The sequence below is a fragment of the Xenopus laevis genome, chromosome 1L (assembly GCF_017654675.1).
Source record: "Xenopus laevis strain J_2021 chromosome 1L, Xenopus_laevis_v10.1, whole genome shotgun sequence".
Classification (NCBI taxonomy): Eukaryota; Metazoa; Chordata; class Amphibia; order Anura; family Pipidae; genus Xenopus; species Xenopus laevis.
Genome location: NC_054371.1, coordinates 185,457,201 through 185,477,762, shown reverse-complemented (window position 1 = coordinate 185,477,762; position 20,562 = coordinate 185,457,201). Strand labels below are relative to the sequence as shown.

At 39.9% G+C, this 20,562-nt stretch overlaps 1 protein-coding gene across 5 annotated transcripts in view; it reads left to right on the top strand.

Annotated features, from left to right (window-relative positions):
- The first annotated feature begins 17,997 nt into the window (after positions 1 to 17,997).
- The window catches only part of dmxl1.L (Dmx-like 1 L homeolog), an 86,507-nt gene continuing 83,942 nt past the window's right edge, over positions 17,998 to 20,562 (top strand). For all 5 annotated transcript variants that reach the window (XM_018264259.2, XM_041568303.1, XM_041568300.1 and 2 more), the window contains exon 1: positions 17,998 to 18,305. In XM_018264259.2, coding sequence (XP_018119748.1) covers positions 18,219 to 18,305 — 87 coding nt within the window. In that variant the 5' untranslated portion in view covers positions 17,998 to 18,218. The remainder of the gene's footprint in view (positions 18,306 to 20,562) is intronic.

The window sequence follows — 20,562 nt, the reverse complement described above, 5'->3', positions numbered from 1 at the left end:
TGGCAAAGTGGTATTTTTAGTTGATTCGTACAATCGTACGATCGTTTCGAGAAAATCGTGGTCTCGCGATGAGGATCTGATATTTTAAAAATCTCAACATCTATGGCCAGCTTTACTGTCAATGAATATCTGACACCCAACTGCTGCATGAAGAGAAAATGAAGAGAAACAGATGCTGAGAGAGGAATAGTGAAGGTAAACTTGATTATTTCAGAAATAATACAGAATATTTTATTGATTGTATTTAGAAAGTTTCTTATTTCATTTTTCTGAAGCTTATATTAAATTTAAATTTTTGCGATAGTCCACCTTTAAATATATGTCCCAGCCCAGGTTATTTTTGTTTCTGGAGAAACAATCTTAAAACTGCCATACTCTTGTTTCCTTGTGTAAAATGTACCGACTGATTAACATCATATATAACAATATAGTTTGATAAAGAGAACATTAACCATAATTCAAAAAGGTGGTGTAAAGCAACCCCGGATTTGTGGGGGAAGGCCACAAAGGCCGTGGCCTAGGGCAGCAAAAATTGGGGTGCATGACTTGCCGCATCACCATTCGTGACTGGATGGGAGATTTGGACAGCTGTTTGACCAGACAAACATTATGGAAAATTCCATTGCAACAACTTACTCCAACATTAACTTGTAAATTGCACTGCAAATTCGCTAAAAAAACACCTTCTGGAATGTCTAATATAAGTAATTCAAAAATAAACAACTCGACTTGCTGAATAATTATTGAAGATGTGTCAATGCTCATCCGAGCAGCTTCTTCAGTTCAACTAAATGGTGTGGGAAGTTCTCGGTAAATAAACTGTTCCATCAATCCAATCACAACGGCACACTGCAGCTCTTCAGAGAGGTGACATCTGACCTTCTGGAATGAAAAATTAACTGCAAATTCTACAAAACTGCCATAGTCATGAATGGGGCTTTTGTGAATTTGATGTTATTTTAAAGTGATACTGACACGTTCTTATAAAAATCATAGGAACGTGTCAGTATGAAGTAAATGCTGGACACGGAATAGTTCCCTGCAAAGACCCCTGCAAAGCCACCCCCAGCCCCGTGAACCTGTGTGCAGCCGACCAGCTGACACAGATAAATGATCTTCTGCTTTCCTTCACTGGGCTGGGGGCTGAGTTATCCTTCCATAGGTTGCAGTCCTGTTTTGATTCGTAATCAGCCTATGGAAGGATCGTGCCACCCTCAGCCCAGCTTCATTGAAACGGTTCAGAAGATCATTTAGAAGTGTCGGAGGGGTCAGATGAGCGCAGGTTTGCGGGGGATTATTATGCAAATGCATATCACCAAACATGGCCACCTGTATCTGGTGCAGGTAACTTAGCATCTAATGGTGGTTTGTTTTTTCAGAAATAAAAAATGTTTCCCCCAACTGAAATGCAGGCTCTATTAGCCTACACCTCTGGTGGGTGAAACAATTTTTTGATGGTTGGTGTCTTTAAACTTAGATAATATGTGTTGCTTCAGTTTCAGTTTATTACTATTTTGTGAATTCCCCCAGAACATATATTATTACAATATATATTGGAGGATTAACTTGAAATTACAATTTTCTTGATAAGTTCTGCCTGCATTTGGCGCTTGCCTGTGCCATGAGCTGCATTAATGTATGTGCTCCCTTGTGGTGGACCACATAAAAGCTCCACCACAAGGAAACACACACACACAAACTACTGCTGTTTTTGAATCATTTGTGAAATAGCCTGGGGAGGGGGCATAGCAAGAAAGCCATAGTGGTGCAAGGAGAGAGATAGAGAGAGGGATACTGTGTTGGGTAGACAGAAGCTTGGATGGAGGTTGCAAGCAAGAAAAAACAAAAGTGTTGGGGGCAGCCCCTGGATTTTTTTTCTTTAATTATGCAGTGGTGCCTTTGTTATTTTCCCTTTCAGCTGAACAAAGGGACATAGGAAAAAACACTCAAAGGTGAAATACAAGGTTGTATTTCTGCATTTTCTGTTAACAGAAATTATTTAGCGGAGCTGCAGACCAAATGGTCCAAATGCATTCTTCTCCTGCAATTTGGAGATACATCAGTAGGAGAAAGTTGCCAACCTTGCATATATAATATAACAGTGAGGCTCTGTAATAATTGGTAAAAGATGCTTAGAATTTTTGTATGGTTTATGCATTAACTATTTAGGCATTCCCAATGGTACAATTTTCATCCTTGTGGAACTAAAGCAACTGAATAATATTCAACATTATTTGAGGTCCAAGAGCTTTTTTTTTGTTTAAAAAGCTAAAATAATGCTATTCACTTTTTACAAGAGAGAGGGTAAGATTCAGGATCACATTTACCATCCTCAGTCAGAGACTGCAGCCAGGAGACACACCTTGCTTTTTAAATTCATTTGAATCAGAAACATAGAATCTGGAACTCTGCAACATTCTTGTCAGTGACATAAATTATACATTGTTGGCAGGAAAATGATTAATCTGAGCAGTGTAACTACTTATAAATAGACCTTACAGCCCCAGAGGAGAAGGGTGACTGGAAAAGGACCCTCATCTCCCTACATCCCTCCTCTTGCCTGAACCTGTGCTATCTGATCCATGTGCTTGCAGAAGTGCATTAACACAACTTGGGCCCCAAAAATGTTTCTGCAGGGTGCCTCTAAAACACTGGTTAATCCCATGCAGATTGTGAACTATGAGTAAGTAGAAGAGGCATTTGCCTTGGGCAATGTTGGGGGGGGGGATGCTGGGCCCTTACCTCTTCTACCTGGTTAACTACCCCTACCCCATTCTGTAAATGAGGCAGGCAGATGTGGTGGAGCATCAGCAAAAGGGGGGTGGATCTATGAGCGAGAGTTTCCAATCATGTGGTGCCGAGTGCAGAGTGAGAGAATACAGAATAGGCCATGTGCAGATCTTCATTATATATGACAGTTCAGTACCATAGCAGTATCCAAAAAATGTAAACAAAACGAGTGACAAACAACAGGGCAACACTCCATATAGATTTGATTGCCCAACTTTAGTACACTTTATTACTATACCAGTTCACAGTAGGGTTATAGTAAACACTGCAATGCAATTTAAAGTGCACATTATAAACACAATATAGCAGCCTCAGCACATACAAGAAATATTCAATTATTGTAGGGTACTTGTCACTGAACTGCTGACTCCAGGGTCATTCGCCCCTTCTCTTTCAGTAATGTTGTGAAAAATAACTGATTTGAACTTGTGGTATTTATCTTCATGGTGCAGAGTAGCTCTACTGTAGTGTAGCTCTTTCAATAGTCTGCCCATCCAGTGTAAAAAAAGATATAATATACTCTGTAATCCATTGAAATAATTTAACAATGATGTGAAGGAGCTGGCACAGTAATGATAAATGAAATGATAACCTTAGTTTTTATGTAAATAAAGCGCAAATACAGTTTTTAGAAGCACTTTATTATGTCAGCAACTGAATTACAGTACAGTGCATACTTAGCATAGCACTTCAAAAAAGTTGTCACTTTCAAGCTGTCCAGCAGTTCATTCAGAGGCTAGTAATACATGTGAAATTAGCACACAAACTATATTTCCCACTCATTATTCAACTACAGGACCTCCCTGTGTTGGGACACAGGACTTCCAAAGGCAACCTGCTTATCTATTATATAACCTAGAAATCTCAGTGTACTATTAAATTATTATTTACAATGGAGTGTCTAATTGCAGTTTACTAGGGACAGCCCAGTCCTTTTCCTTGGCACCTTGGGGTTATATCTGTGCAGCACAAGAGTAATATCCTTACAGTCTGCACATTATTCCATTCACTTAGCATATTCAAAGGTGTAGTATACCTTTACATTAACTCTTATATTATAAATATGCCTATTCTGAGCACTTTTCCATTGGCATTCTTTTTTTTTTTACTTTTATTTATAGATATTCTATGTTATTATGTCACTGACTGCAGTAAACAAAACTCTGTTGCTATGTAAGTCTACAATTTTGCTGTTATTGGTATGATATTGGTTATCTGACTGTTTAGACCCAAAGTCATCTTACAGTCTGCAACTTAAACCACTGCCTCTATATTAGTGATAGCTGCTGAAATTCTAATCTGGAGAGCCACAGAGCATAAATGTAAAAAAGAAATTAATACTGTCTTAAATTAATACTGTCTTTTTAATTTATAAAGATAATAGATTTTTTTTGTAAATCACTTTAAATCACTTTATCCATATAATAAAGCATGGAAGTGAAAAAAATATATACATACAGTATAATGTTAAGAATTGACTCATGTCAAAACAAACAGTGTATTTATCTTTATGACTAGTGATCGGTGAATTTGTCCCGCTTTGCCATGAAATTTGCGAATTTCTATCGAAATTTGCGAAACAGGTGAAAAATTTGCGAAATGCAAATTGGCACTGGCGTCAAAATTTGCAGGAAATTTCTGCGTTTCGATGCCGGCAAATAAATTTGTGAATTTGCCGAGACTATTGATGGACGCCCATTGACTTTAATGGGCGCCGGCATCGAAACGCAGAAATTTCCCGCTAATTTTTGCCTGGCGAATAGTGCAACCCCCTTTTTTTTTTTGCTGCCATCTAATAGGTGGGCTAGTAGGTTATGAAGTCTGTTTCCGCTAGTGTGTATCGAGACTGTCAAGGGCTAGGGTGAAAGCCAACTAGGGAAGGAATGGGGGGGGGCAAGGCAGGTATGCTTTCCATTCATAACAACAAGAAGTCAACCGCAGTTGAGTATGGTGAAATAGCTCTAAAATTAGTGGAATACCTCAACCCTTCATTACTTCTTTTCTTTGTATATTCTCTGCAACTTCAGGACAACTCAGGACAACACAATCTGGAAATCTACAAATATGCTCTAATTTGTGACATTTATAAATATCCCTCAGAATACTTAGATATAGTTTGTCTTCTATAGACAAAGAGACTGGAATTAAATGTTTTACCCTCAGTTGCGGTTTGTTGAAACATTAAACAAAGTATGGGTATACTGGACACATCGACTTGGAGGCTTTTGTAAACAGAAGAAATGAACTTGTGAAACTGCTAAGAACTGGAGGATAAATTTAAATGCCTTATTGTAAAAAAGTAATAATAATTTTAAAAAGTCATAAGGAAAGTTATCAGGATATAATTTAAAGGATATTCATGGCTCTGGTGTATTATAAAGCTATATCTTCCAGGTTTGTGGCTCTTTTGCATTGTAAGTTTATTAAACTATTTGTTGGTAGCATACTAAAACCAACATGGTGACAATTATTAAACACTAAACTTTAATCGGGTATGCAGTGAGGGTCTTAGGGGGATCTGGTTGAGGTTTTTAAGGGGAAAATAAAAACTCAAATTTTTAGAGATTTATTATACCCCAAAGCTGCTAATAATCAGAATCTGAAAAATACGCCATCTCAAACCTGTTGAGTCATGTAGAAGTCAATGGCAGATGTCCCTGAAGTTGTTTCTTGACATCGTGATCTGCGCTGGATATTTTGATTAAGACAGGGTTTTCGTCTGATAATCCGATGTCAATCATACCATACAAATTGACACTCAATCTTGTTGCAAAGTCTTCACTTCGCCTTTTTTGAGATAAAGTACTTATAAATGAGTTTGATTCGTGGAAATGAGTTTGGTCAACTTTGTTTTAATAAAAAAAAAAAATGTATTAAAGTTTTAGTAAATAACCCCTTTAAAGGAGAAACAAACCCTTAATAAAAAAACCCTACCCCTACCTAGGGTTGCCAGCTTTAATGAAAAAAATAACCGGCCGGTGGGGGGCGGGTACTTAAGGAGGCGGGCCATGACACAAAAAGGGGCGGGGCTACGCAGTGCAGTAGCAAAAAGGGGCGGAGCAACATCGCATCGATGCGAAGAAGACTACAAAAAAGGTAAGTTCTGCGCAAATGGGGGCAGGCCGAGGGCTTTTTTAACAGGATATTACAAATTACCGGCAACTGCATTGCCGGTAAATTTGTAATACCGGCCCCGGCCTTAGCAGGTGTTTTACTGACAACCCTACCCCTACCCTACATAGACCCCCCTCCTCCCCGCCAGCATAGCTGCCCCCCCCAGTAACATCAATTTTTTTTTTAATTTTGTCTGTATAGAACAAAAAAAACACCAAGTCATATGTAACTTTAAAATTGCAAAGTCTTTATTAAAAAATAACTTACCAAAACTCTGCTTGCGCTCCTCTTCAGAAAAGCTGACAGGGCTACAATCCATTGTGCGGCTCTCGATTTCTCCTCCCTGGCTAACTCCTATAGAAGGCAGGGAGGAGAAATCGACTACCGCACGATGGATCGTCGCCCTATCGCCTTTTCAGATGAGGAGCGAAAGCAGAATTTCGGTAAGTTATTTTTTAATAAAGACTTTGCGATTTTAAAGTTACATATGTCTATACAAACGATTTTTTTTTTTTTTTTTTTTAATTTACGTTACTGGTGCTTTAAGGGTTTGTTTCTCCTTGAATGTTTTATATCTAAAAATATATTTACCTACACATTTATATGCAAATACTATCCTTTATTTGTGTTGCAGCAACACATTATGCAGAACTTTAAATTAAATACAATAACAATGGAAATGTACAGTATGTAAAGGGTGGAATGAAGTTTAGCAGAGTGGTGGCTCTGATGTCTTAAATTATTTCTTCTGTTTACTGGCGTTACATTGGGTCAGTGACACTGCTCTCAAACTGCCAGGAAATTAGTTGCAGCCGTCCTATACAAAGGTGGCTTTCTCAGCATGGACAATGTTTCATCTGTTACTGTTTTTAAATTTAGCATTTCTATACATTTTAAATAATGATGCAATTGCACTGTAACATTCTTATTTCTGTTGCCATATTATCCTTTATTTATGTAACAACAACATTTTTATGCAGACCTTTACAGAGATGATTATATCACCAGTGACGTTTACAGTCTAACAATCCAAGTGCCTGTTCCTGTAACACACACAACATACACCAGGATCCATTGAATCAGAAGACAATGTGAGCCATGACTACTGTACTTACCTCTTGATAAAAGCAATGATATACAGTATCTAGCAGGATTAAGTCTAAAGCAACTGGACTTTTAGACGTAAACACCTATTTATTGAAGCTAAATTTTTTCGAGTAGAGTTTTTAAAGGGAAAAACTCGCATTCTTAGAGGAAGAAAAACCTCACATTTTTAGAGATTTATTATACCCTAAACCTGCTAAAAATGCAAATTCGAAAATACTCCAACTAAAACCTGTTGAGGTCATGTAGAAGTCAATGGCAGATGTCACTGAAGTTGTTTCTTCACATCGTGAGCTGAGCTGGATAATCCAAAAATGTTAGAGTTTTCAGGATGCAGCACACAAAAAAAACGAGCAAGTCGAACGTCAATTCGTAGGATTCTAATTGTCGCACAATTTTGTCACTATTTTTTCCCGCACCGACTTTTTTGAGTTGATTTCTTGATAAATGAGTTAAATTTGTGGATGGTAGTTGTTCTAATTAACAAAATAGATAAATTTGTGTTTTAGTAGCTACCGCCCTTAATCTAACGTTGCAACAGTCTAAAGCTCCCCATAGACGCGACGATTCTTCTTGCCAAACGACCGATTTCAGGGAAGCCCGACCAATCCTTCGAAATTGTAGTGCGGTTAGTGGTATTCGAACGATCGCACATCTTACAATTTGTCGGCCGACATCTGTCGGGAAATTGATCGGCCAGGTCAAAAAATCTTTGTCGGTCCCAGTGCAATCTATCTATGTTTACAGGGCCAAGCAGGCAGCTCCCCTTTTTTTTCCTGGCAAATTGGTATTTTTAGTTGATGGTAAATTCGTACGATTGTACGATCGTTCTGAGAAGATCGTGGTCTCACGATCAGGATCTGATCTTTTAAAAATCTCAACGTCTATGGCCAGCTTAAGGGAGATATGATGACAGCATGCATATTTGTATTATGTGTTGCTGGAGGAAAGAAGGGTGTGTGTATGTGATTGTCAAAATGCACAAGCAAAATTAAACACTTAATTTTCTCTTATAAATTACAATGACATTTTTTTTTAGTGTTTTGATTGTTTGGTGTTTTGAAACATTTTCCCATTTAGCTAAAGGGGTGGGCTGAATTTGCCATTCTCTCTTGTCCATGCCCACAGCATTGCTCCACCCCCTACTGGGGTATAAACAAATCTAGGATAAATGACACCAACCAGATGTTTGATCTGCATTAGCTAAAGGGTCTGTGGGTTGAATATGACATACAAGATGGGCTGGGTGCAGTGCAATACTGTGACAGTGACATAACTTGAAAACAAAAAAAACTTTGATGGTGGGCCCACAATGCACAGCTCCTCCTCATAGCCCACCCCTGTCATTTAGAGATGGGGCTGGAGGGCACTATCATACAACAGATCAGGGCCACCTTATGCATGGAGCTCTGTACAGCAGAACAACTGATTGATAGGAAAAACAAGGGTCGGTACAATAATAAATACTAATAAATACAAAATATAAATACAAAATACAGTTAGGCTAATGCCTCATGGTGGCTGAAATCTGCCTGAGGAAATATGCAGTGCGAGTCGGCAGCACACAGGTTCGTGGGGCTGGGGGTGGCTTTGCAGGGTTTTTCTGATTCCTAAGTGTGGAGTAACTTAGAGACATAAACAGGTGGATATTAAAGCAATAGTGACAGGTTCCTATAAAAATCATAGGAACCTGTCAGTATCAAGTATAAAGTAAAGCCCCCTGCAAAGCCGCCCCAGGCCCACCCCCCTCTGAAACTGCTAAATGATCTTCTCAACCGTTTTAGTGAAGCTGGGCTGGTGGTGGGCAATCCTTCCATAGGCTGATTACGAATCAAAACAGGACTTCAGCCTATGGAAGGATCACTCCTCCCCCAGCCCAGCATCACTGTGTTAGCTGTGTGAGCGAGTCGGCAGCACACAGGTTCTCGGGGCTGCGGGTGGCTTTGCGGGGGCCTTTGCAGGGGGGGGGTTTGCAGGGAACTATTCCTTGTGTAGCATTTACTTCATACTGACACGTTGCTATGATTTTTATAGGAACGTGTCAGTATCGCTTTAAAGGAGAAGGAAAGCTACAGGTGCATTTTATTGCACATAGATTAGTTGCAATAGTGCAAGCTAGAATGCTATATTTATTATGTAGAATGTTTTACCATACCTAAGTAAAAAGCTCTAGAAGCTCTCGATTTATTTAGGATAGCAGCTGCAGTATTAGCTTGGTGTGACATCACTTCCTGTCTGAGTCTCTCCCTGCTCACTTATAGCTCTGGGCTCAGATTATAGCAGAGAAGAGAGGGAAGGAGGGGGAAGAAGAGCAAACTGAGCATGCTCACGCCCAGGGCAAGGAAGTCTGATACAGAAGCCCATGTGTACACAATATAGGAAAGAGATGCAGTATTTGTTTTTAACAGAGGGTTTTACACTGATTAGTGATTATGCCTTACTTCTTGTGATGGTTCCCTGGATGCTCCGTCCCCGGCACCCTGTAAATATCCAATGTATTATGAAGAATGGGAATCATTCACGACAGCAGATTAACTGCAATTATGCTGTTTATTGTGTCACCACACGACATGTTTCGGACCTATTGGCCCTTTTTCAAGTGTGTACAAACTGTTATACTGTTATATTGTTTAACAATAGTCTTAACAATAGTCTTAACAATAGTCTTACAAAAAAACTACTTCCGATTTGAAGGAGAGTACTTCTGGCAACGTCAGGGGACCTCAATGGGGGCAGCGGTCGCTCCCGCATTTGCCAATATCTTTGTAAACTACATAGAGGATGCTATATTCTTGAAAGGACAACATTGTAAAAACATTATCCATTATTGGCGATTTGTGGATGATATTTTGTTATTGTGGGGAGGGACGAAAAAAGAGTTCCAAGAAATGATAGACCAGGCCAATCAAAAGCATAAAACTATAAAATTTACCAGTGAGAGCTCCACTACAGCAATCCACTTTCTAGATGTAAATATCTCGATAGATAATAAACAAATAAAAACTTCCATGTTTTCTAAACCCACAGATCGAAACACACTGTTAACATCAGACAGCTTTCATAATCCCAATATTATAAAAGCCATCCCCAAAAGCCAATACATAAGAACTTTACGTATATCCTCGGATAGAGACTCTTTCCAAGGCTCTGTCAATATGCTTACCAAAAAGTTCCTGAATAGGGGATATAGGAGAAATAAACTAATACCCACTATTCAAGAGGTAATGCAATTAGACCGACAAAAATTACTGAAACCTGAAAACAAAACAAAAAACCAAAATAGGATACCTTTCGTTTCAAAATTCGGAAAACAAAGTAAGGCCATAGAAAAAACTATAAAAAAATATTGGCCAATTCTCCAAGTATGGGCATCTCTTCCGTATACCTCCCATGTTTTGTTATACAAGAGGGCGCACACTTAAAGATACATTATGCCCCTCAGATAGTCAGGAGAAAAAGGAGTATCGTTTTATGGGTAAACCTAAAAAAGGCACGTTTCCTTGTTTGAATTGCATATGCTGTGCCTCTATTGTAAAAGGAAACACAGTGAGCCATCCAACCAAGGGTACACAGATTAAACTGAGACACTATACCACTTGTGAATCTAAATTTGTGGTGTACTGTCTAAAATGCCCCTGTGGATTAGCGTATATCGGTCAAACAATACGAGCAGTCAAAGACCGAATCAAAGAACACAGGGGAAATATTAGAAACTTCAAAATGGGAACAGCCTCAGATACGTCTGTCTCCAGACACTTCCATGCAGAAGGACATAATGTCAGCCAATTGAAATGGCTGGTTCTGGAACAGATAAAAATGCCTAATAGGGGAGGTGACATGAGAAAAACACTGGCCCAAAAAGAAGCATATTGGATCAGAAAAATGAATACAATGGCCCCAATAGGCATGAATGACCATTGGAGTATCATACCATTTTTAGGATATTAATGTACCTGTTTTCCTCCACAGATATTGAAGACAACCCAATCTAGAGTAAAACACTATCATAGCTTTCACTTTATAGAAGCCAACTAAGGGTAAGATACGAATAATTAAACCCAATAATGAAGTAAATTGAAAACATAAATGTGGGCAGACTCTGCTTTTTCAAGTCTTTTAGGTAGGCTCATAATAGAGCAGTTCCTTATGTATATCGAGAAAATTTATGTACATAAGTGTTTTTTAAAAAAATCTTCTTGTAAACTATTTTTGATATTTTTGATCTTCTTATGATGTTTAGACATGAGGCCATATATATGGAGTGGACAAGTTCACAGATGGACACTGAATTGAGACACATGGATTTACCATTTTTAAAAAAAAAAAAGGACCTAAGGGTTAACCACCCGGGGCTTTGTTGATTGGTGGGCGGGCCAACATCACATGTGGTGTATAAGTATGTTCATTTCACACCAGTTTGTACACACTTGAAAAAGGGCCAATAGGTCCGAAACATGTCGTGTGGTGACACAATAAACAGCATAATTGCAGTTAATCTGCTGTCGTGAATGATTCCCATTCTTCACAATACATTAGCAGTATTTGTTTTGACAGAGGACTCAGAGCAGCACTACTTTAAGGGTTTACTGGTATATTTAGGTGGACCTTTCTGATAAGGCTTGCTTAGCTTTAACCTTTCCTTCTCCTTTAAGTGTCATTTTACAGTAGTTATCAGGGTCAGAACTAGGGCTAGGCACCTGCAACAATGGAGGGGGGGCACTGGGCAGGTACCTGTAAACTGGTCTTATGTCTACCCCTAGTCTGGGTTGTCGTGCTCCCTCTACCACTCTGGTAATGACCCCTGATTGTTCTATTAATTTATTGTTCTGATGTACAGGCTGCATACCTAAGTAGCATTATATAAATAAAAATGTACATACATATATTCTTACTATGAGGATTGCAGCAGTTTCAGAAGAATAGTAGAAGTCCAGCAAACTTATGTATAGAATATTCAAGATAACAAAACAAAACTGTATGAAAGCAGTATCTTATTCTTTTGCTTTACATAGAAGTAGAAACAAACTCTTTTTAACATTATTTACTGTGCCTTTGTCTGGACAAAGTCCATCATTATGTGTCAGTTTAGATATCATGGGGTAACATCAAATGCCGAATCCATGCACATATATAAAAAAAATCAAAATTAACATGATCAAGGTCATACACTGTACTTGAATTCATTTGATAAGGCAACCAAATTTTTTCCATCAGTACATTTTAACAAGCAGGTTTGTCTAAGGATATAATTAAAAGCATTATGTGCTTTAAAACAATAAAAAACTTTGTGTACACCAGAGTTCTTTGTAAAAGAAATAGCCTCAAGTGCCTCGTGAGACTCATGCCCTTTCTAATGAAAGACTTTATTACTTGGACACGGTTGATGTCTGTTAATAATTAAAATTGGGTCCAGAAAGCTACTTTCTATAGGGGTTAATATGTCATGAGAAAGTAGCTGGAACTAATAAATTAAACACTCATAGAGAACTGGCAGTGTACCTGGGAGTTATTTCCCTTTGTGCATTGCTGGCTAGTGCTGCATATACTGTAGTTCCAGAAGAATAACTAAAGCCAGTTGGTGTGAGCTTCCAAGAACATTACCAATGATGCCACATGGGCTTAAAGGGGAATCATCACAAAAATAAAAATGTAATTTAGGCTAGTTTGTTCTACTGAAATAATCAGTATTTTACAATTAAAAATGTTGACCAATTAATGAAATAATCAAGTTACTCTTTACTCCCCCCTCTCAGCATACAAAGTGGGGGAACTTATTTTTAAATCACCAGCAACCCTCTCTCTCTCTCTCTCTACATGCTGGATTTGTGCTAAAGTCATTTTGTTAGATTTTGTTTATGCTGGAATCAGTTATTTGAGTGAGCAATAAAAACAACACCCAAAAATATATCAGATCTGTCAATCAAAATCTGACACCCACCTTGTGTATTAAGAGAAAATTAAGAGAAACAGATGCTGAAAGAGGGATAGTGAAAATAGTAATAAATGTGCTTACTACAAAAACAGTACAGAATTTTTAATTCATTAATATGGCAAGTTTCCTATTTCAGTATGAAGTTTATATTACATTTTATTTTTCTTGATAGTTCCCCTTTAACTACTATTAAGGCCAATACATATTAATATAGGAAGTGAGGTTGAAAAAGACACATATCCATCCGGTTCAACCTTTTCTGCCAAAGCGAAACCTGCCTAACTGCTAGTTGATCCAGAGAAAGGTGGAACTCCTTCCTTCCTCTCAAAAGGGCATTCCGGCCAGTCCCTGAATCAATTTTTTACTAGGAAAATAAGGCATCCAACCCTTTCTTGAAACTAAAATGTGAGACGAGGCACTTTTGTTAGGCCCCTTTATGTCATCGTCTTTCAGGGTTCCCATCAATTTGAATGGGAAACACTTGAAAGCAGATTTCATTTTCATTTTTCACACCTTTCTGTAATGTTTATGTATTGGTATAACAATATCACACTAGATTTCTGTTTTTCCTTTACAGCCTGGGTGCTTATTTGTCTCATTATATTGTACTTGTCTTTCCCTTGCAGTCACTCAGTGGCGTAACTATAGAGGAAGCAGACCCAGTGGTTGTGGGGGGGGAGGGGGGGAAGGGGACAGAGGTCTGCTTCCTCTATAGTATAGTGATATGCAGGCATACCTCCCAACTGTCGTATTTTTCAGAGGGACAGTCCCTCTTTTGACAGCTCAACCCGCAGTCCCTCATTTGTACTGGAAAGTCCCTCTTTTCCATGCACTGAACAGCCAGAAAAAGAAACAAGTTTCTCACTGAATTGGCTTTTAGCAGAGAGCCCAGAACAGCTAACATTTGCAAATAAGATACTTTGTAACAATTTTGAGACACAAAAACACAACTTATATAAGGAGAAATATTTTCAAACTTTCATAACCTGCCAAATTTTGTAAAAAATGAACATGTTAATTAGGGGGTGTGGCCATAGAAAGGGGTGTGGTAAAAAAAATTGCTGCGCTACGTGCGGGAAAAAAATTTTTTGTCCCTCTTTTTACTTCCAAAATGTTGGGAGGTATGTGCAGTTCCAGATTTTTAGGGCCTGCACCTGACCCTAACCGCCCTCAACCAACCCGCACACACCCCAGCTCCTCTATTTAAAGACCAACGTGATGTCAAGAAAGGGGCAGGACATGTGCAAATCTGTTCACATCCAAGTCGTCGCGGCGCACTCCAAAGTCAAAGGATCGCTCATAGGTTGTTGGTTAAAAATTCATCCTTTATTGGTTACATCAGTTTAAAAAAGAAATGCTAACATGCTAAAGGATGAATTTTTAACCAACAACCTATGAGCGATCCTTTGACTTTGGAGTGCGCCGCGACGACTTGGATGTGAATAGTTGAAAACGTCTCCCTTAGCGACAGACTCGGGGCGGCAGCACCCGGGTCACCCCAAGGAGAGGGTAAGCTGATCCTTATACATATTTATCTATGAATACAAACAACTGTTGGAAGGAACGTGGGATAGACTGTGTATTAAACGCAGGGCTCGGGGCAGGTGCACCCGGGCCAATTACTACCAACGGTGAGCGGATCTTAAACCGCTGAAATTTTTGATGATATAGGGGATCAAGCGGATAGAAATTATTTATACCAATTGTAATTTCAAAATTGGTGTTGGATATATATTTTGGACTGCCAACATGTGCAAATCTGTAAATGGAGGAGCCAGAAGCCGGCAGTGTTACTTTGTGGGCGGGGAAAATGGAAGGAACCGTTCAACCCAAACCCGCGACCCAAAGATTTGAAGCCAGCCTGAACCCGCCTGACCCACCGGTAAACCCATGGATCCCGCGGGTTTCGGGCTGGCATGTAGATCACTACTCTATGGCGTCCAAATCCCCCTCCCTGCCTCTCTTTTTCTTCTTCTAATTGATATGCTCGTGCCTTTGCAAGCTTCAGGTGGGCGAGGAGGTTGCAAACATGGAGGTTGCGCAAAGGAGCCTGCTGTGTGTGCTGGGTCCTCTGAAAGTTTTTCTGGCAGGGGATCCGGCACGCTCTTGTTCAGGTCTGGACTGAGAATTAAAATAGGCCCTGGGATTTCAGATACACAGAAGCCCAATCAGCCCACACAGAGGCCCAAATAGCCCCCACCAGCCCATTAAATACTGACTTTCTATGGCACCTTATAGCAGCCCCTCTTGTTATACCCCTGCTGGCAGTGTTATATTTATGTCCAATGCTGCCCTAGGTACCAGCCCTAGAAAAATATTTACTTTTTGTCAAATATTGAAAGTGGAGATACTTCTAGCAATTAGTAAAAATAAAACTGTCATCAATTTCACCCATTGGGGCCGATTCACAAAAGGTTGAAAAAGTGTTATTTATAGCATGCCTTAAAAATTACATCACTTCTTATATTTTTAGAATTAATGATAGATTCACTAAAAGTTTACTCGTCCGACTTAAGAAGCAATTTTTTTTCATTCATTTTAAGTTAATTGTGCGGTATTTTATAACATGCATTATTTTAAGCCATTAGATATTGTCACACTTTATTAATGCAATCTATAGCACCTAAGACATTCGGGATGCCAATGACAGAGAGAAGTTTCTTTTTACAGTATTCCAGTCATTCCGTTTCCTGGGAAACTTGATATAATTCCATGATGTTTGTAAATTATGCGTTAGAATCAATTATATTCTATAAATATTGCAATGCGATTAGAACATGTCTATTAGCGCATACTATTAGCGCATGTCTATAAGCGCATACATCAAAATACTTTGATGAATCATTTCTTAAAGGATAAGGCAAGCATTTTTTTCATAGTTCACTCATAAGATACATACCCCCTTGTTGCACTGAGTCACTAAACTAGTTTCCCTCAATAGTGCTGCCTTCACTTACTTGAAGCTTCTGAAACTTTTCCGTGTCTTTCTTCCTGGTGCTGCCATATTTTCTTGTCCATTGTGCATGTGCCACAATTACACGATCCTCTGACCCGCATCACCGTTGCAGCGAGGCCGCTTAATTTCCTTTCTGTGCCTGTGTTGCTATGGCAACCCGGAGCTAACTAAGAGATTTTCTAGTTGCTTTTAACTGGCAGGTCGCGGATGATGTGTGGAATGGAATGCACCCTCTAGATGGAGATTTCTGCCATGCTCAAGTTTATACTGGGCAGAATCGTGGTCTTGGTCTTAGTTAGAGTTGCCACCTTTGCAGGTGGCTAAACCCGAACAAAGGGGGGCGGGACAGATAGCATTGGGGATGGAGCAGTGATGTTAGGGTGGGCATGATGACATCAAAGGCAGGCACAATGATGTGGAGTTATGATGCCGGGTCAAGAACTTCCGAAGCGGCGAAAAGACCCGAAGTCACGAAAGGAGGCCAAGTTGAAGTCCTGAAGCCACGAGTTCAATTCTACTGAACACCAATGTGGGTTGTTTGTTTTTTTTTAATCCCCTGGCCACCAATGTATTATTTTAATGTTCTATAGGCCCCTGCCACCAATGTTTTTTTAAAATATTTTTTGGGGCCCCAATTTTTTTTAAATTGTAAGGGGGGCCCTGGCACCAATTTTTTTTTTTGACTTATAAGGGGGCCCTGACCATCAATAGCTTTTTATAACTTGTGTGGGGGGGGGGGTTACTTTTTTAGCGCTGATGTCTGTGTGGTCTTTGGGCAGGATGGAGTGGGGCTTGGGTGGAGTGGGCGGGATCTGAGGTGGGGCTTGGGCGCTAGCGTGGGCGGGGCCCAGGGCCCCCGAAAGTTTTATTGTACGGGGACCCCTGATTTCTAATGGCGGCCCTGGGTTTCACAAGGCTGAAAGCCGAACAGAAAGTTGAGACCCGAACAGGCCTTAGAAAAACCGAACTGTTCGGGTCAAAACCGAAAAGGTGGCAAACCTAGTCTTAGTGCAGACCTCTGCTTTATGGGTATTCGTTATTCACTAGTCAGAGCTATTTTTTCAGAGAAGCTTCTGCTGCACGAAAATCAATGCAATTTAGGGGTAATCAAAGAGCACTTCATCACATCTTGCAGTTAGCCATTTCAAATAAAACAGCATATTTATTGGACTTTCCTTGTCCTTTAAATACTGTTCCTTAAATAACAAGAAAAACTGAGCTTTAAGGAATAACAACCTTTTGTGTATTGACCCCATTGTCTTCTAAATGAATCATACCTCCCAACTGTCCCTTTTTTCGGAGGGACAGTCCCTCTTTTGACAGCTCAACCCGCAGTCCCTCGTTTGTACTGGAAAGTCCCTCTTTTCTCTGCACTGAACAGCCAGAAAAAGAAACAAAGTTTCTCACTTAATTGGCTTTTAGCAGAGAGCCCAGAACAGCCACAGGTGCAAATAAGATACTTTGTAACAATTTTGAGACACAAAAACACAGTTTAGATAAGGAGAAATAAACATGGTAATTAGGGGGTGTGGCCACAGAAAGGGGTGTGGTCAAAAAATTGCTGCGCTACATGCGGAAAACATTTTTCTGTCCCTCTTTTTACTTCCAAAATGTTGGGAGGTATGAATGAATCCTTGTCCTTTGCATAAAAATGCTGGGACCCTCAACATAGAAAATCCTAAAATGATTAGTTATTTTTCGTGCAAGTTATGGCAAGGTGACATTTTTTTCTCCAGTTAAAACTGTTCATTTATGGTGTTCTAATGGCACAAGTTGGAAGCAGCTTTTGGTTAAATATTGACTGCAGAGGCTCTGTGGGGCACTGTTGGTAAGGAATATAAAGTATTTTATTTTTCTCAAGCTGCAGCAGAAAAACAAAGGACTTCTGAAGAAATATTGGCAGCACCAGGGGAAAAAAAAAGTCCACCAGGAAAGAAAAAAACTTTATTTCCTGACAAAAATAAAAGCTGTCATGTCCTCCACGGGTTATCGGGTGTAACTATCAGTTTATGTTTGTGCACCACTGAGTGATTCCGCCCAAGTCCGTCATTCCCCACAAGGCGGCTACGTGCCGCGTCCTGCGGTTATATACGTGTACACGTGACGCCACAGTCTCGCGAGATGTGACCTGTGACGTCAGAATTAGCTGTCCGACAGGAGTCAGAGAGCTGGACATTAATTGCGTTGCGGGACGTTCAAGCAGTGATTCGGGACTGCGAAGTGAGTTCAAAATCGCGACTGTAGGGTGGTATGTGGATATTGCTGCGTGACCTGGAGTTGCGGTGACCCGGCAGGTGCTGGGCTCTATGCAGCCACTTGACAATGAATCTGCACCAGGTGCTGACAGGAGCCGTCAACCCGGGGGATAACTGCTTCTCGGTGGGGAGCTTTCACGAGCAGTCAATCACGGTAAGTCGATTTAGGTGCTTACATTGCTACAAAAGTGCAGAACTGACAGTAACCATGGGTAACCAGAGTTTCGCTTTCGTTACTCTGTCGTAAACTAGAGATGACATCTGTAAATTCTATCTGCCATGTAATGAGAGTGCTGTGTGCCCTTAGAGAAGGTTCCGATTTATAGCCGCACTGTCGCAAACACATTCACTTTACGGCATGGATGGGGCAGCACAGCATTGGTTGACATCACTGCATTTCAGCACAGGGGTCCTGTGTTCAATCCTGATCAGGGCCCACTCTGCCCATGATATTGCCTGATTTCATCTTACCATTGAGAGGGAAGAGGAAATGAAAAAGAAAAACCCAGAACTGATTCATCACCCTAATAGTTTATGGACATCCGTGCAGTTTATTCCCGTAATCCAAAAACCTTCAGGCAGATTAACTGGCAGCTGGCAGGCACTCAATAATGAGCTGGGTTTTCTGAAAGTGCCACATAGCATGCCAGTGCCCTATAATTACAGTGAATGATAGTGATGAACTTCTCATTCATCTCATTAAATGGGTGATCTAACATTGTTGTATGTGTTTCACTAGTAAAATCCACTGGGAGCTCGTGCTACTATCACCGTATAGTTTTCAGGGCATGACCTTCCAACGAGTCCTGCAGAAGATCGGTGTGCACCAGTCCGACTGCTTTATATTGCATTCTGTTAGCAGCCGTCGCTGCAGGTGAACACCGGTGTTTTGCAGCAACAGACAAAATGTCCCATTTGCCACTGGCCTATGGTTGCCCTAAGTTGCTGCGGATAGTAATATTGGCCAGTATTTCAGACGGCAGAGTGCTGTAGATCTGTTGCTATTCAGCCTGAAACTACTTGGGTTTAAAAGCTCCAGTAACTTGACTGTCAGCCCTTTGTGAAGTGGTGTTGGGCGGCACTACAGCTAACCGACTGCCCAGTATGCTTTCCAAGGGGTGGTTCACCTTTGAGTTAAAGGGAAGGTCCCCATAGAGGGGAAGGTCCCCATAGGCTTCCTAACAATTTTCGATTATTCCTTCGATCGTTCGACCGTAGGAATAGTGCTAAATCCTTCGACTTCGATATTCGAAGTCGAAGGATTTCAATTCGGCAGTCAAATATTGAGGTTAATTAACCCTCAATATTCGACCATAAGTAAATTTGCCCCATAGTATGATGCGGAGAGTGATATTCTGAGACAATTTGCTATTGGTTTTAATTTTTTTTATTGTTGGTAGTTTTTTAGTTATTTAGCTGTTTGTTCAGCAGCTCTCCAGTTTGCAGTTTCAGCAATCTGGTTGCTAGTGTCCAAATGACCCTAACAACCATGCACTGATTTGAATAAGAGGCTGGACTATGGGTAGGAGAGGGTCTGAATAGAAGGATGAGTAATAAAAAGTAGCAATAACAATAAATGTGTAGCCGTACAGAGAATTTGCTTTTAGATGGGGTCACTGACCCCCATTTGATAGCTGGAATGAATCAGAAGAAGAAGGCGAATAACTAAAAAAAAGGTTATAATAAAGACCAATTGAAAAGTTACTTAGAATTGTATATTCTATAATATACGAAAAGTTAACTTGAAGGTGAACCACCCCTTTAATAATGTTTTTATTGGATACATTTCCTTTATTATACAAATTAGGCAATGTCTTTGACAGTAACCTTATTTACCTTGCAGGCTTATTTACATTGCATACTTTTATCTGGTCGTATAAGTCCTTGCATCTAGACTCGGGCTGTCCTACACAGACCCTGTTGCTTTATAATTACCATTCCCAGTGTTCTGCTAATGAGGCTGGCATTTTTAATTCATTCATAGTATGAGAGCCGGAGGTTGTATATTGCTCCTCTAGTCAGATGACTCTGAAAATCAGATGTGTCTCTTTAAATAGTGTGTCAGATCTGCAAGGATCTATCCTAGTGCAGCTTTGGTGTGACCTGACAATTTACCCTGACCGTTGGTTTTCATGTGGAGTCACATGCCGATTGCTTGTACCTCTGATTCCCATGTGACTAGCTAGTAGCTAGTCCTTAACAAATCCACAAGAAAACCAAAAAATATATTGTTTCCCCATACAATGGATATTAAAGAGCTATTTAGCTTGCAAAGCGAAAATATAGCAAAATATATATTTTACCCATAAATCTACCTATATTGTTGCAATTTGCTTACTTTCACGGTATTATATTATCATGTATCAAATGTAGCAAGATGAACAAATCATATATGCTAAAAGGGCTGGTTC